Here is a 13,053-nt window from a genome sequence, read left to right on the forward strand (position 1 = left end):
TTCGTGTAGTACGTAAAGAAATATGAATGTTTTGGTTGGATCACTTTTTTCGCTTTGTGATGGATGGCGCTGTAATAGGCACAAACGTATAAGTACGTGGTATCACGTAACATTCCGCCAGTGCGGACGGTATTTGCTTCGTGATACATTGCCCGTGTTAAAACGGACCGTTTACCAATTGCGGAAAAGGTCGATTCATATTGATGTATGGCTATTGTGATCAAAATGTCCAACGGGCGTGTGCTATGTATGCTGCTCGGTATCCTGGACGACATCATCCAAGTGTCCGGACCGTTCGCCGGGTAGTTGCGTTACTTAAGGAAACAGGAAGTGTTCAGCCACATGTGAAACATCAACCACGACCTGCAACAAATGATGATGCCCAAATAGGTGTTTTAGCTGCTGTCGCGGCTAATCGCAACGTCAGTAGCAGACAAACTGCGCGAGAATCGGGAATCTCGAAAACGGCGGTGTTGAGAATGCAACATCAACATCGATTGCACCCGTACGATATTTCTATGCACCAGGAATTACATGGCGACGACTTTGAACGTCGTGTACAGTTCTGCCACTGGGCACAAGAGAAATTACGGGACGATGCCAGATTTTTTGCACGCGTTCTATTTAGCAACGAAGCGTCATTCACCAATATCGGTAACGTAAACCGGCATAATATGCACTATTAGGCAACGTAAAATCTACTATGGCTGCGAAAAGTGGAACATCAGCGACCTTGGCGGGTTAATGTATGGTGCGGCATTATAGGAGGAAGGATAATTGGCCCCCATTTTATCGATGGAAATCTAAATGTTGCAATGTATGCTGATTTCCTACGTAATGTTCTACCGATGTTACTACAAGATGTTTCACAGCATGACAGAATGGCGATGTACCTCCAACATGATGGATGTCCGGCACATAGCTCGCGTTCGGTTGAAGCGGTATTGAATAGCATATTTCATGACAGGTGGATTGGTCGTCGAAAGACCATACCATGGCCCGCACTTACACCGGATATGACGTCCCCGGATTTCTTTCTGTGGGGAAAGTTGAAGGACATTTGCTATCGTGATCCACCGTCAACGCCAGACAATATGCGTCAGCGCATTGTCAATGCATGTGAGAACATTACGGAAGGCGAACTACTCGCTGTTGAGAGGAATGTCGTTACAAGTATTGCCAAATGCATTGAGGTTGACGGACACCATTTTGAGCATTTATTCCATTAATGTGGTATTTACAGATAATCACGCTGCAAACAGCATGCGTTCTCAGAAATGATAAGTTCTCAAAGGTACATGTATCACATTGGAACAACCGAAAAAAAATGTTCAAACGTAGCTACTTTCTGTATTTTAATTTTAAAAACCTATCTCTTACCAACTGTTCGTCTGAAATTGCGAGCCATATGTTTGTGACTATTACAGCGGCATCTGTAGCAAAGCGAAAAATGTGGTCCAACTAAAACATTCATATTTCTTTACGAACTACACGAATATGTAATAAAAAATCGGGGTTCCTATTTAAAAAAACGCAGTTGATATCCATTTGACCTATGGCAGCGTCATCTATCGGGCCAACCACAGCGCCATCTTGTTTCCCCCTTCAAGCTAGCCAAGTTTCGTTCTTTGTAGTTTTTTTGTGAGATATTTGGCCCGGTCACGATCAATGGACCACCCTGTATAAGGCACAAGGGAACTTTGAACACGTCGCGCCCGCTTTGCAGTCCAACATTGTGACCAGTAAACTACGGCACTGTGACCGCTGTTCTTCGCTAATGTTGTACTTCAATACACCTTCTTCCTGGTTTCATGCTTGATCTGTGTTCAGTTTTTGACGGGCTCTGCACTCGGCGCTCTTATCACTAAATCTGAGGGGGGTGCTGTGGTGTCACCGCCAGACACCACACTTGCTAGGTAGCGGTCTTTAAATCGGCCGCGGTCCGTTAGTATACGTCGGACCCACGTGTCGCCACTATCAGTGATTGCAGACCGAGCGCCGCCACACGGCAGGTCTAGTCTAGTCTAGAGAGACTCCCTAGCACCCGCCCCAGTTGTACAGCCGACTTTGCTAGCGATGGTTCACTGACTACATACGCTCTCATTTGCAGAGATGACAGTTTAGCATAGCCTTCAGCTACGTCAGTTGCTACGACCTAGCAAGGCGCCATATTCAGTTACTATGTCTTCTGAACAGATAATATTGTGAGTCATGTACCGTCAAGAGAGACGTTCATCATTAATGGATTAAAGTAAAGTATCAAACTAGCTATGTCCGCTTTCTGAATTCTAATTCCTTGTCATGTTCCAGACCTCACGTCAGTATAGTCCTTCCCTCTTCACGCCAGCCTGCGTGAGCTAAAACGCGTGCATTTCGGTCTCCTCTAGTAACACGGTGTTGGCTCTTCTGCCAACCCAACAAATACCTGTATCTCAATGATTGATGAAGTTGCGAGAACACACTGGCGTTAGTTTCAGGAGCCCCTTCTTATAACTTGTATAAACGATATGACATTATAAATGGCTTCAGCGAGTCACAAGATATCGGTAGTAAAACTATTGGATGCCTCACACTATATAAAGACCTGATATTGACATATACCGTAAGTATTATGTGTGAAATACTGGTCTCTTGCTTGTAAAAGTAAGATGCTCTAGGAAAGGGATCTGTAGTAAGAGTCCTCCAAGGTCACTTCAGTGTTACAGTGAAGATTGCTCCATGATCCATTTTCCACTATTCACAGTTTTTACGTGTGGTTTTAAAGCACTGGATGCGGACTACAGTGTTGAGGAATGTCTAATCTTATACCATATGTAGACTGCACGTGTCGCTAGCAGCAGCCATCTCGAGAGAGTAATTGATGACGTAGACTCTTAGGATACGTGTGATACACTCACTGTCATCGAATTGCAGGTCTGCACGAGATGAAGGGTCGTGATCCATCTTGACAACGCGGCACTTGACGCCCGCTGTAGAGCGCAGGCAGACCAAGAGCCCAGGTCGCAGCCACGGCCACGTGCACGAGCAGGGGCCGTCGACGCCACAGTCGCCGCCGCCGCAGTCGCACGAGACGTGATCGTCAGCTGCGGCATAACGTTAGCGCATCTCTGAGAAGGCAGGTCATTGGTTGCGGTATTCGTGATTGCAAGAAGTAAGGAGTGCAGAGGTCAAACGTAAGAGTGTATGAACGTGGAATGTACACTACTGGCCATTAAAATTGCTGCACCAATAAGAAATGCAGATGATAAACGGGTATTCATTTGACAAATATATTATACTAGAACTGACATGTGATTACATTTTCACGCACTTTGGGTGCATAGATCCTGGGAAATCAGTACCGAGGACAACCAACTCTGGCCGTAATAACGGCCCTGATACGCCTGGGCATTGAGTCAAACAGAGCTTGGATAGCGTGTACAGGTACAGCTGCCCACACATCTGCAACACGATACCACAGTTCATCAAGAGTAGTGACTGGCGTATTGTGACGAGCCAGTTGATCGGCTACCATTGACCAGATGTTTTCAGTTGGTGAGAGATCTGGAGAATGTGCTGGCCAGGGCAGCAGTCGAACATTTTCTGTGTCCAGAAAGGCCCGTACAGCACCTGTAACATGCGGTCGTGCATTATCCTGTTGAAATGTAGGGTTTCGCAGGGATCGAATGAAGGGTAGAGCCACTGGTAGTAACACATCTGAAATGTAACGTCCTCTGTTCAAAGTGCCGTCAATGCGAATAAGAGGTGACCTAGACGTGTAACCAATGGCACCCCATACCATCACGCCGGCTGATACGCTAGTATGGCGATGACGAATACACGCTTCCAATGTGCGTTCACCAAGATGTCGCCAAACACGGATGTGACCATCATGATGCTGTAAACAGAACCTGGATTCATCTGAAAAAATTACGTTTTGCCATTCGTGCACCCAGGTTCGTAATTGAGTACACCATCGCAGGGGATCCTGTCTGTGATGCATCGTCAAGCAACCGCACTCATGGTCTCCGAGCTGATAATCCATTCTGCTCCAAACGTCGTCGAACTGTTCGTGCAGATAGTTGTTCTGCAAGCGTCCCCATCTGTTGACTCAGGGATCGAGACACGACTGCACGATCCGTTACAGCCATGCGGATAAGATGCCTGTCATCTCGACTGCTAGTCATGCGAGGCCGTTGGGATCCAGCACGGCGTTCCGTATTACCCTCCTGAACCCACCGACTCCATATTCCGCTAACAGTCATTGGATCTCGACCAACGCGAGCAGCAATGTCGCGATACGATACATCGCAATCGCGATAGGCTACAATTCGACCTTAATCAAAGTCGGAAACGTGATGGTATGCATTTCTCCTCCTTACAAGAGGCATCACAATAACGTTTCACCAGGCAACGCCGGTCAAGTGCTGTTTGTGTAAGAGAAATCGTTTGGAAACTTTCCTCGTGTCAGCACGTTGTAGGTGTCGCCACCGGCGCCAACCTAGTACGAATGCTCTGAAAAGCTAATCATTTGCATACCACAGCATCTTCTTCCTGTCGGTTAAATTTCGCGTCTGTAGCACGTCATCTTCGTGGTGTAGCAATTTTAATGGTCATTAGTGTATTTATATCGGAAACAAACAAAAGTAGATGGAGTACATGTTCGGCATTCAGAAAAATAATATACATGTATAAAAAGTATAAAGTAGAAAAACATGAGAGACTACTTACAATTTATCTACAAGCTCAGTGCTGTAGGTTACTAACTTTGGGTAACACGATCAGCATCAATATGATCAATTGTCAGAGCTAATAATAAACTTTATCACTAATGTTTACTTTAACGTATGAGTTTGTAAGAGACCATGACTCGGGTTTTCTATTCAGAAGTGTTATCATTTTATACAAAACATAATGTGTCATAACCACAATGTAACTAGCTTTAAAAAAAGGAAACAAAACAAAAAGTTTTGCTGCAGAAAGAACTTTCGCAAAGCGTAGTTATTATATACGGTTGAAGAAGGTTTGACGAAGACGATACAACGATCGTCACCACAGACCTCGTGCAGTTAATATTATACGTGTGTGAGAACTGAATGTCATAGAAGCAGTCCATGTGATGCAAATGTGATTTTTGCTCTCTGTACAATGAAACATCTATTAAATTGAAAAGACCTGAGCTAGTGGGATATCAGAAATTATTTCTATGTGTCCGTCCGTCTTCGCTTCCTCGTGGCTCGAAGTCCAACACCGTCACATACTTATCGGTACAGCTGTAAGCTTTTTTTAATAAAACTCACATCTCGGTTTACTGCATCTCATCGTTGTCATTTTAAATGAATTTAAAACGAATATAGACCACTCGATAATATAGTTCTTATGGGAGGACATGGAAGCTATGGAAGCCGTGGTAGAAGAATTTTAACACGGGACCAGGGAAAATGAAAATAAAAGCAAAAAAGTTCCAAAATAAGTCCAAACTTAATACAATCATCAATAACTCAATACACGATCTCATATTTCAAACAAACAATCAAACCAACGAGTCATTTGCCTTTACCTCACTGTTTATAGACAACAGAAGAAATTCCCTGCATATTAGTAGTAATATTATTTGCTAAGTGGAAGAGCAATGACTTAGGGTAACAAATCAGGTTATTGAATCGATTATGTCTTCTGAAAAGTTCAGTGGACGAACAAAGACCTTATATTTCCCGTGTTAACCTGGACTACAAAAGTATATGTCGGAAGAAATCTATTGCTCTAGAACACCACGGACCGTATAATCGTGTAAATGCAGTCCAGTCGAGTGAATCAACAACTATCTCATGATAATCTAGAACGAGGTCGGTTGAAGACGCTCGGTTAACTGCCACAAGACAAGCTGTTGTGTTATGAGGTAGGATTGGAAGGTCGACATCACAGCAGCAAGCGAAAAGCAAGAGCCGACATAGAAGACTGACTTTTGTCTGCCGATCATATGGTCTCGCGAACAGAATCTACCGGCAAACTTCCCTGTTGACTCTGTTCCCCAGTGACAAGACAGCTTGCTGAAACAACTCACAGTTTCCACCCAGAAATGTGCTATCCCAAGAGACGGATAAGTGACTCAAGACCTTGAAGGTAGATAAGGGCCTGAGGACATTAGTTAAGACAATAGAACAACTCTTACGTGGAACTAAAGTAGATAGTTCCTGCGAAATAGTATGGGTAGTGGCTGTCCTTGACAATCGGAATAACCTGTTAATTGGATCGTTTTACCGACCTCCAACTCAGAAGATATATAGCTGCCGAACAGTTCAAAGAAAACTTTCAAATAGTTGCCCCAGTCATACAATTACAGTCTATGGTGACTTCAATGTACATTTAATACGCTTGAAAAATTATAGGTTTAAAGGCAGCAGGCATAAAAAGGTCTCTCCGAAATTGTACTGAATGCTTTCTCAGAAAGTTATTTTGAACAATTAGTTCATGAGACCACTCGAAACGTAAATGTTTGCGAAAGCATACTTGAGCTCTTAGTACCAAATAATACTGGGCAAATAGGAAATATGGTGACGAATACATGGATTAGCGACCACAAGGCATTTGTTGCTAAGATGAATATCGTAACACGTACAAACATCAAAATGAAACCCAAGGTATATCTATTCATAAAAGCTGATAAAAATGCTCTTAACCTCTTTTTAAGAGACAGTCTTGACTCCTTCGGATCTGATCATGTAAGCGTAGAAAATATGTGGAATGATTTCAGAGAGATAGTATCGACGGCGATTGAGTGATATATACCACATTAATTAGTAAGTGATGGTATTGATCCCCCAGGGTACACAAAACGGGTCAGATCGCTGTTGCAGAAGCAACGAAAAAAGCATACCAAATTTAAAACAACGCAAAATCCCTAAGATTGGCAAAGTTTTACGGAAGTTCGAAATATAGCGCGTACTTCAATGCGAGATGCTTTTAATAATTTCCAAAAAGAAATTCTGTCTTGGAATTTGGCAGACTAGCGAAAGAGATTCTGGTCATACGTAAAGCACACCAGTGGCAAGACGCAACAACGGTGAAGTCACTCATGACAGTGACACTAAAGCAGAGTTATTAAACACGCTTTACGAAACTCCTTTACCAAAGAAGACGAAGTAAATATTCCTGAATTCCAATCAAGAACAACTGTCAAGATGAGAAACGTGGAAGTAGATATCTTCGGTGTAGCAAAGCAGCTTAAATCACTTAATAAAGGCTAGGCCTCCGGTGCATATTGTATACCAGTCAAGTTCCTTTCAGAATAAGCTGATACAACGGCTCCATGTTTAACAATTATACACAACCGCTCGCTCACAGAAAAATCCGTCCCTAAAGGCTGGAACATTGCTCAAGTCACACTAATACCTAAAAAGGAAAGTAGGAGTAATCCGCTGAATTACAGGCCAATATCACTAATGTCGATTTGCAGTAGGGTTTTGGAACATGTACCGCGTTCGAAATATATCAGTTACCCCGAAGAAAACGATTTATTGACTCATAATCTGCACGGTTTCAAAAAATATTGTTCGTGTGAAACACAGCTAGCTCTTTATACTCATGAAGTAATGAGTGCTACCGACAGGGGATGTCAAGTTGATTCCATAGTTTTAGATTTCCAGAAGGCTTTCGGCGCCGTTCCTCACAAGCGTCTTCTAGCCAAACTGCTTGCCTATGGAATATCGCCTCAGTTGTGCGACTAGATTCGTGATTTCCTGTCAGAAAGGTCACAGTTCGTAGTAACAGACGAGAAGTCATCGAGTAAAACATAAGTAACATCCGGCGTTCCCCAAGGAAGTGTTATAGGACGTCTATTGTTCCTGATCTATATTAACGACATAGGAGGCAATCTGAGTAGCCGCCTTAGATTGTTTGCAGACCATGGTGTCATTTGCCGTCTTGTAAAGTCATCAGATGACCAAAACAAATTGCAAAATGATTTAGATAAGGTATCTCTCTATAAAGAAAAGTGTAAAGTCATTTACATGAGTACTAAAAGAAATCCTCTAAATTTCGATGACGTGATAAGTCACGCAGATCTGAAGGCTGTAATTTTAATTAAATACTTAGGGATTACAATTACAAATAACCTAAATTGGAACGATTATATAGATAATGTTGTAGTAGAGCAAACCAAAGACTGCGATTCATTGGCAGAACACTTAGAAGGTGCAACAAGTCTAGTAAAGGGACTGTTTACACCACGCTTGTACGTCCTATTTTGGAGTATTGCTGTACTGTGTGGGATCCCCATCAGATGGGACTGACGGATGACATCGAAAAAGTACAAAGAATGGAAGCTTGTTTTGTATTATCGCGAAATAGGGGAAATAGCGCCACAGACATGATACGTGAATTGGAGTGGCTATCATTAAAATAGAGGCGTTTTGTGTTGCGTCGGGATCTCCTCATGAAATTTCAATCACTAATTTTCTCCTCCGATTGCGAAAACATTCTGTTGGCACCCACTTACATAGGGAGAAGTGATCATCACGGTAAAATAAGAGAAATTAGGGCTCGTACAGATAAATTTAAATGCTCGTTTTTCCCGCGCGCCGTTCGAGAGTGGAATGGTAGAGAGACAGCTTGAAGGTGGTTTATTGAACCCTCTGCTAGGCACTCTATTATGAATAGCAGTGCAATCACGTAGATTGAGATTCAGATAGAGGATGATCGGTTGAACGGCTACTGATATCTCGACGATAGTCTACTATGTCATTTTTGTGGTTTTACTACAGATACGGTACAGTACCCGGTAGGAGGTGAGACATTAAAGCCTACACTACAGGCTACAAACACGTTTCACTGTCCTCCACCTTTCACGGATCTCTAAAAATAATGTTACTTTCCTGAACGGGGCAGTAAATCTTCAGCAATAACAAAAAAATGGTTCAAATATCTCTGAGCACTATGGGACTTAACTTCTGAGGTCATCAGTCCCCTAGAACTTAGAACTACTTAAACCTAACTAACCTAAGGACATCACACACATCCATGCCCGAGGCAGGATTCGAACCTGCGACCGTAACGGTCGCGCGGCTCCAGACTGTAGCGCCTAGAACCGCTCGGCCACTCAAGCCGGCTTCAGCAATAACGCCAAGGAAACAAGTTTACTAAATTTTGTGGACGGTTCAAAGAAAGACGGAGGTTTTTTTCGCGGGATGACATACGGCACCATCAAGGCAAAATCACAAACTTGCTAATACGAGCTTCATAAAAGGCCAAGAATTTTTATGCTGTAATTTTGATGTTTTTTTCTTAAACATACTGCATCAATTTATTGTACATATTGTGAGGATAACATGTTTGAAAGTTTTGTTTTCGTAATTAATAATTTGATAAACATTACAACGTACCAAAAATTTTTTAGTTTTCCCTTCCTAGTAATTGTATCTTCAAATGGACATATGTGTCATTCAGCTATGGGGAACTTCTGATACATTCAAATGACAGAGAAAGTAAAACTGTAATATGGAAAAAAGAAAACTGTTATAACGCTGCCCGCTGCTGTATTTCCATACGCTGTCAATGCGACCATAAAATCTCGTTAAATTACTTTTGGTTTATTGTATACTTACAACTGTATACCTTGTTCATGCTGACGCTTCCAGGTATTCCCAGAGCGATGCTGGCGTTTCATATTTAAAATTTAGTTTAGTAATAACAAAAAATATTACTGAACTTACTTTGCCGACTCGAGTAGATTTCTGTCGTCTGCAGTGGATGACAGATTGTGTTGTTGGAAGAGTGCAAACACATCTGGTCGTACTTTCTCGGTTTCAGTCCAATGCAAGCACAGAATTCCACATGACACAAGCAGTCCGGATGGAAATCTGCAAGGAATAAATGATAACAGCATGAATTATGTTCCAATGTCCGCCCCAGTAGCTGAGTGGTCAGCGTGATGGATTGCCGTCCTCTGGGCCCGGGTTCGATTCCCGGCTGGGTCGGAGATTTTCTCCGCTCAGGGACTGGGTGTTGTGTTGTGTTCATCATCATTTCATCCCCATCCGGCGTGCAGGTCGCCCAATGTGGCGCCGAATGTAATAAGACCTGCGACATGGCGGCCGGACCTGCCCCGCGAGGGGCCTCCCGGCCAATGACGCCAAACGCTCATTTCCATTTCCATGTTCCAATTACTGTGCTTGATACTTCTTTGAACTAATAATTATTGGGCTGTTTCATGGCAGGTGAGTGAAGAAAACTTTGACTCATACGTTTGAATCAACAAGTAATTATTGGAATTTTAATGTGGCTTCAAGTTTATACAATTTCTAGTTTATTCTTAGTTTCACTGTATTTTTATGAACTTTTATTTATGAATTGAAGTTAATATGCATCGCTGCAAATTAAAATTGTGATACCGTGAAGATTGCATGCAGCGTATATCAGATGTGCGTGGTGAGTTCTACATACTTGGATAAAGCTGTATAAAGTACTGTTATGACCGTGTTTGGCATTCAGTAATTTGAGTGGTGGTGTTCCACACGATGCGGTTAGGATGTCGACAGAGTATCACTCCAGGACATGGACGAGCAGTCATGTTGTGAGTAGGTGCCTACTAGCTGCCCAGTGAGGCGCCAGTGAAACATTTTTGACAGACCTCGCATTTATTATTCAGTACAGATCTGTGGTTGTGTCATTGCTCCAGAAAACTAGCATTTGCAGGGCTGTTGACTGTACCCGCCCACTCAGACAATTGATGGCCAGCACGTGATCGTAGCCACAGGCAGGTGGCAGCTAGAGAAGCAATGGCACCAGCGCCAGTGAAACTACAAGACCTCTTACCCCGCAGAGCTGGCACGCTGCCAAGAGACAGCCTCGGGAGTAGGTCACCAGGGCGACCATGACCACGATGTAGACTGCATGCAGTAGATGAAAACAAAAGCAGTGGGATTTGTCTATATGAACAATGCAGGTAGCAGGTGTCTGGAACACACATATCAGTAGACATGAAGACTCGACCATCATAGATTCCTCCTCATACTTGTATACTGAGGGAGTGATGTACCACTAACTAAAAATGAGAAACATATACACAGGTCAGGGCAGGGCTTATTTCTATACACTACTGGTTTCTACTACTCGAGTTATAATATAATTGCTCTTTGCCAGCATGTCTACGGCAATCAACATCAAATAGTTTTGCCCTTAGTGCACTGTGATGCTGATGATCTGTGGCAGAGGTGGAAGTCAGGCAGCAATGGTTGGTGTCCAGACTCAGTCACAAGTCTTGCTCCGAGCAACTAAGGAAATGCTTGGTCCACTGTAGTGTCTTGGGGAATGGCTGGCCTGTGTATTCAAGTTGTGGCCGCCTTTAGTGAAGATGGGGGCAGTCCTGAGTATTGTCATGCATGGAGGACAGGGGTCAGAGGGACGTTGTGGAGCAACAGATATCTCGAACCGGCTGTCACATCTGGAACAGACTGTCGGCCTGTCGTTACCTCGATGGCATCTACCAAACTGGAGCCCAGACAGACGTCTTTCATTCATAAGCAATGGGTGTAAGCTGTCACCGTTCCATTTTCTCACTGCTGTGTGTGTCTGGAGTACAGCACCAACGGGCACCAGCATAGTGGTTAGCTGACTCTGCTGTAGGCCAGGCATGTATCTGACAGACGTTGTTCCATCAGTCATTATGATTCATACAGTGTTGTTTCTTTTGGGATTTTAACTATCTTCTAAGTCATGGTCGAGTGTTAAATGAGCTGGTGTTGCCTCTCACAAGTGAGTTAGTGTCTTCTTAATGTGTATGTCAGTTCTTTGGTCCCCAGTACAAGTGAGGGAGTCTTTCATGCCATGCCAAGTTCCCTGCTCGTTCACTTCCATTTGTTAAAATTAATCACAAGCGTGGGTTGTTATTTATTTATATCTATAATCATGTGTTTAAATGTTGCAAAGGACTACCAAGATTTGTTGTGCCTAGTACGTATTTGTGCAGAGTTTTCTGTGAACACGTAAAGTTTATAGTGCCAGCTGTGCTAAGTGTGCAAGGATTTAAATGTGTCATGAGTGGACTAACGTACAAGCCACGAATGTAATTGTGTAAATTTTTGCATGAATATGTAACTACACATTAACTGTGAATATCGTTTGTTTTCTTTTGTTCCTTTTTAACTTAGCAAGAAGTTATCAGTCTGTTTAACATCATTCTTGTCAACAACAATGTTTCTATTGATGTAATATCTTTTACTTAATATGTTCTGATAATCCACTGAAACAGTAGCTGTAATGGATATACCATGTTTAACACTGTATAATAAGATGCAGATATGAGGCATCCAAGGCATTTAATCCTCTGGCTAGCGCTATGCTATGTCTGTCTGTAATACTGTGCAGAGTTTTATGTTGTTTTAAATATTGTCAACCAAAGCAGTTAGAATATATTCTAACCTGGATTACTACGTGAAAATATTTATTGTTTGTGCTCATGACCAATACTAATTTCACCAGTGGTGTGCACAAGAACAAATCAGAAGTTTATTGTGTATGTCCTGTACTTGACATATGTATGGTATGAGAGGGCAGATTCGGAATAACCAGTGTGCTAGTATAGAAAGGGAGATAAATCATGGTCTAATCTTATATTCTGTAAAAGAAAACATTTATGAGTGCATTGTTTTATCTAGAGAGCTAACAAATGTGTGTTGTAGTGTGCACAAACTATTATAATAATACTGTTTTCCTTAGATGTGCCACAGCATACACATACTGTGTCCCCATGTGTTGTACAAATAATAAAGGACTGTACTGAATATATGCAGTGCTCTTAGCCTATGTATGCACTTCCCTGATAACAGTTCAATTTTAATGGAATTTGCTGAAATATTTGTTGTTATATTTTGAGTTTTAATATTAGCTATTAGCACTCAGTTTATTGCTTTTTCTGTGTCGCTGTAGTTTGATAACATGTCTGCCTGAGTTTGTTATTTGTTGTTTTAATGTAATGTGCATAACAGAAATAGGTGATTACAGAAATATGTTTATATGTTTTGATATCAGTTGTAACATTAAATTATTTTGGGTTACAGCCAAATGTAACTAATATTT

At 42.2% G+C, this 13,053-nt stretch overlaps 1 protein-coding gene across 1 annotated transcript in view; it reads right to left on the reverse strand.

The window, feature by feature from the left end:
- LOC124613431 overlaps positions 1 to 9,828 on the reverse strand; it is a 215,021-nt gene extending 205,193 nt beyond the window's left edge. Inside the window, exons 1-2 of the mRNA XM_047142169.1 lie at positions 9,690 to 9,828; positions 2,898 to 3,083 (exon numbers count right to left, since the gene is read on the reverse strand). Coding sequence (XP_046998125.1) covers positions 2,898 to 3,083; positions 9,690 to 9,762 — 259 coding nt within the window. The 5' untranslated portion in view covers positions 9,763 to 9,828. The remainder of the gene's footprint in view (positions 1 to 2,897; positions 3,084 to 9,689) is intronic.
- Positions 9,829 to 13,053: the final 3,225 nt, after the last annotated feature.

The sequence above is a fragment of the Schistocerca americana genome, chromosome 1, assembly GCF_021461395.2.
Source record: "Schistocerca americana isolate TAMUIC-IGC-003095 chromosome 1, iqSchAmer2.1, whole genome shotgun sequence".
In the NCBI taxonomy this organism is placed as follows: domain Eukaryota; kingdom Metazoa; phylum Arthropoda; class Insecta; order Orthoptera; family Acrididae; genus Schistocerca; species Schistocerca americana.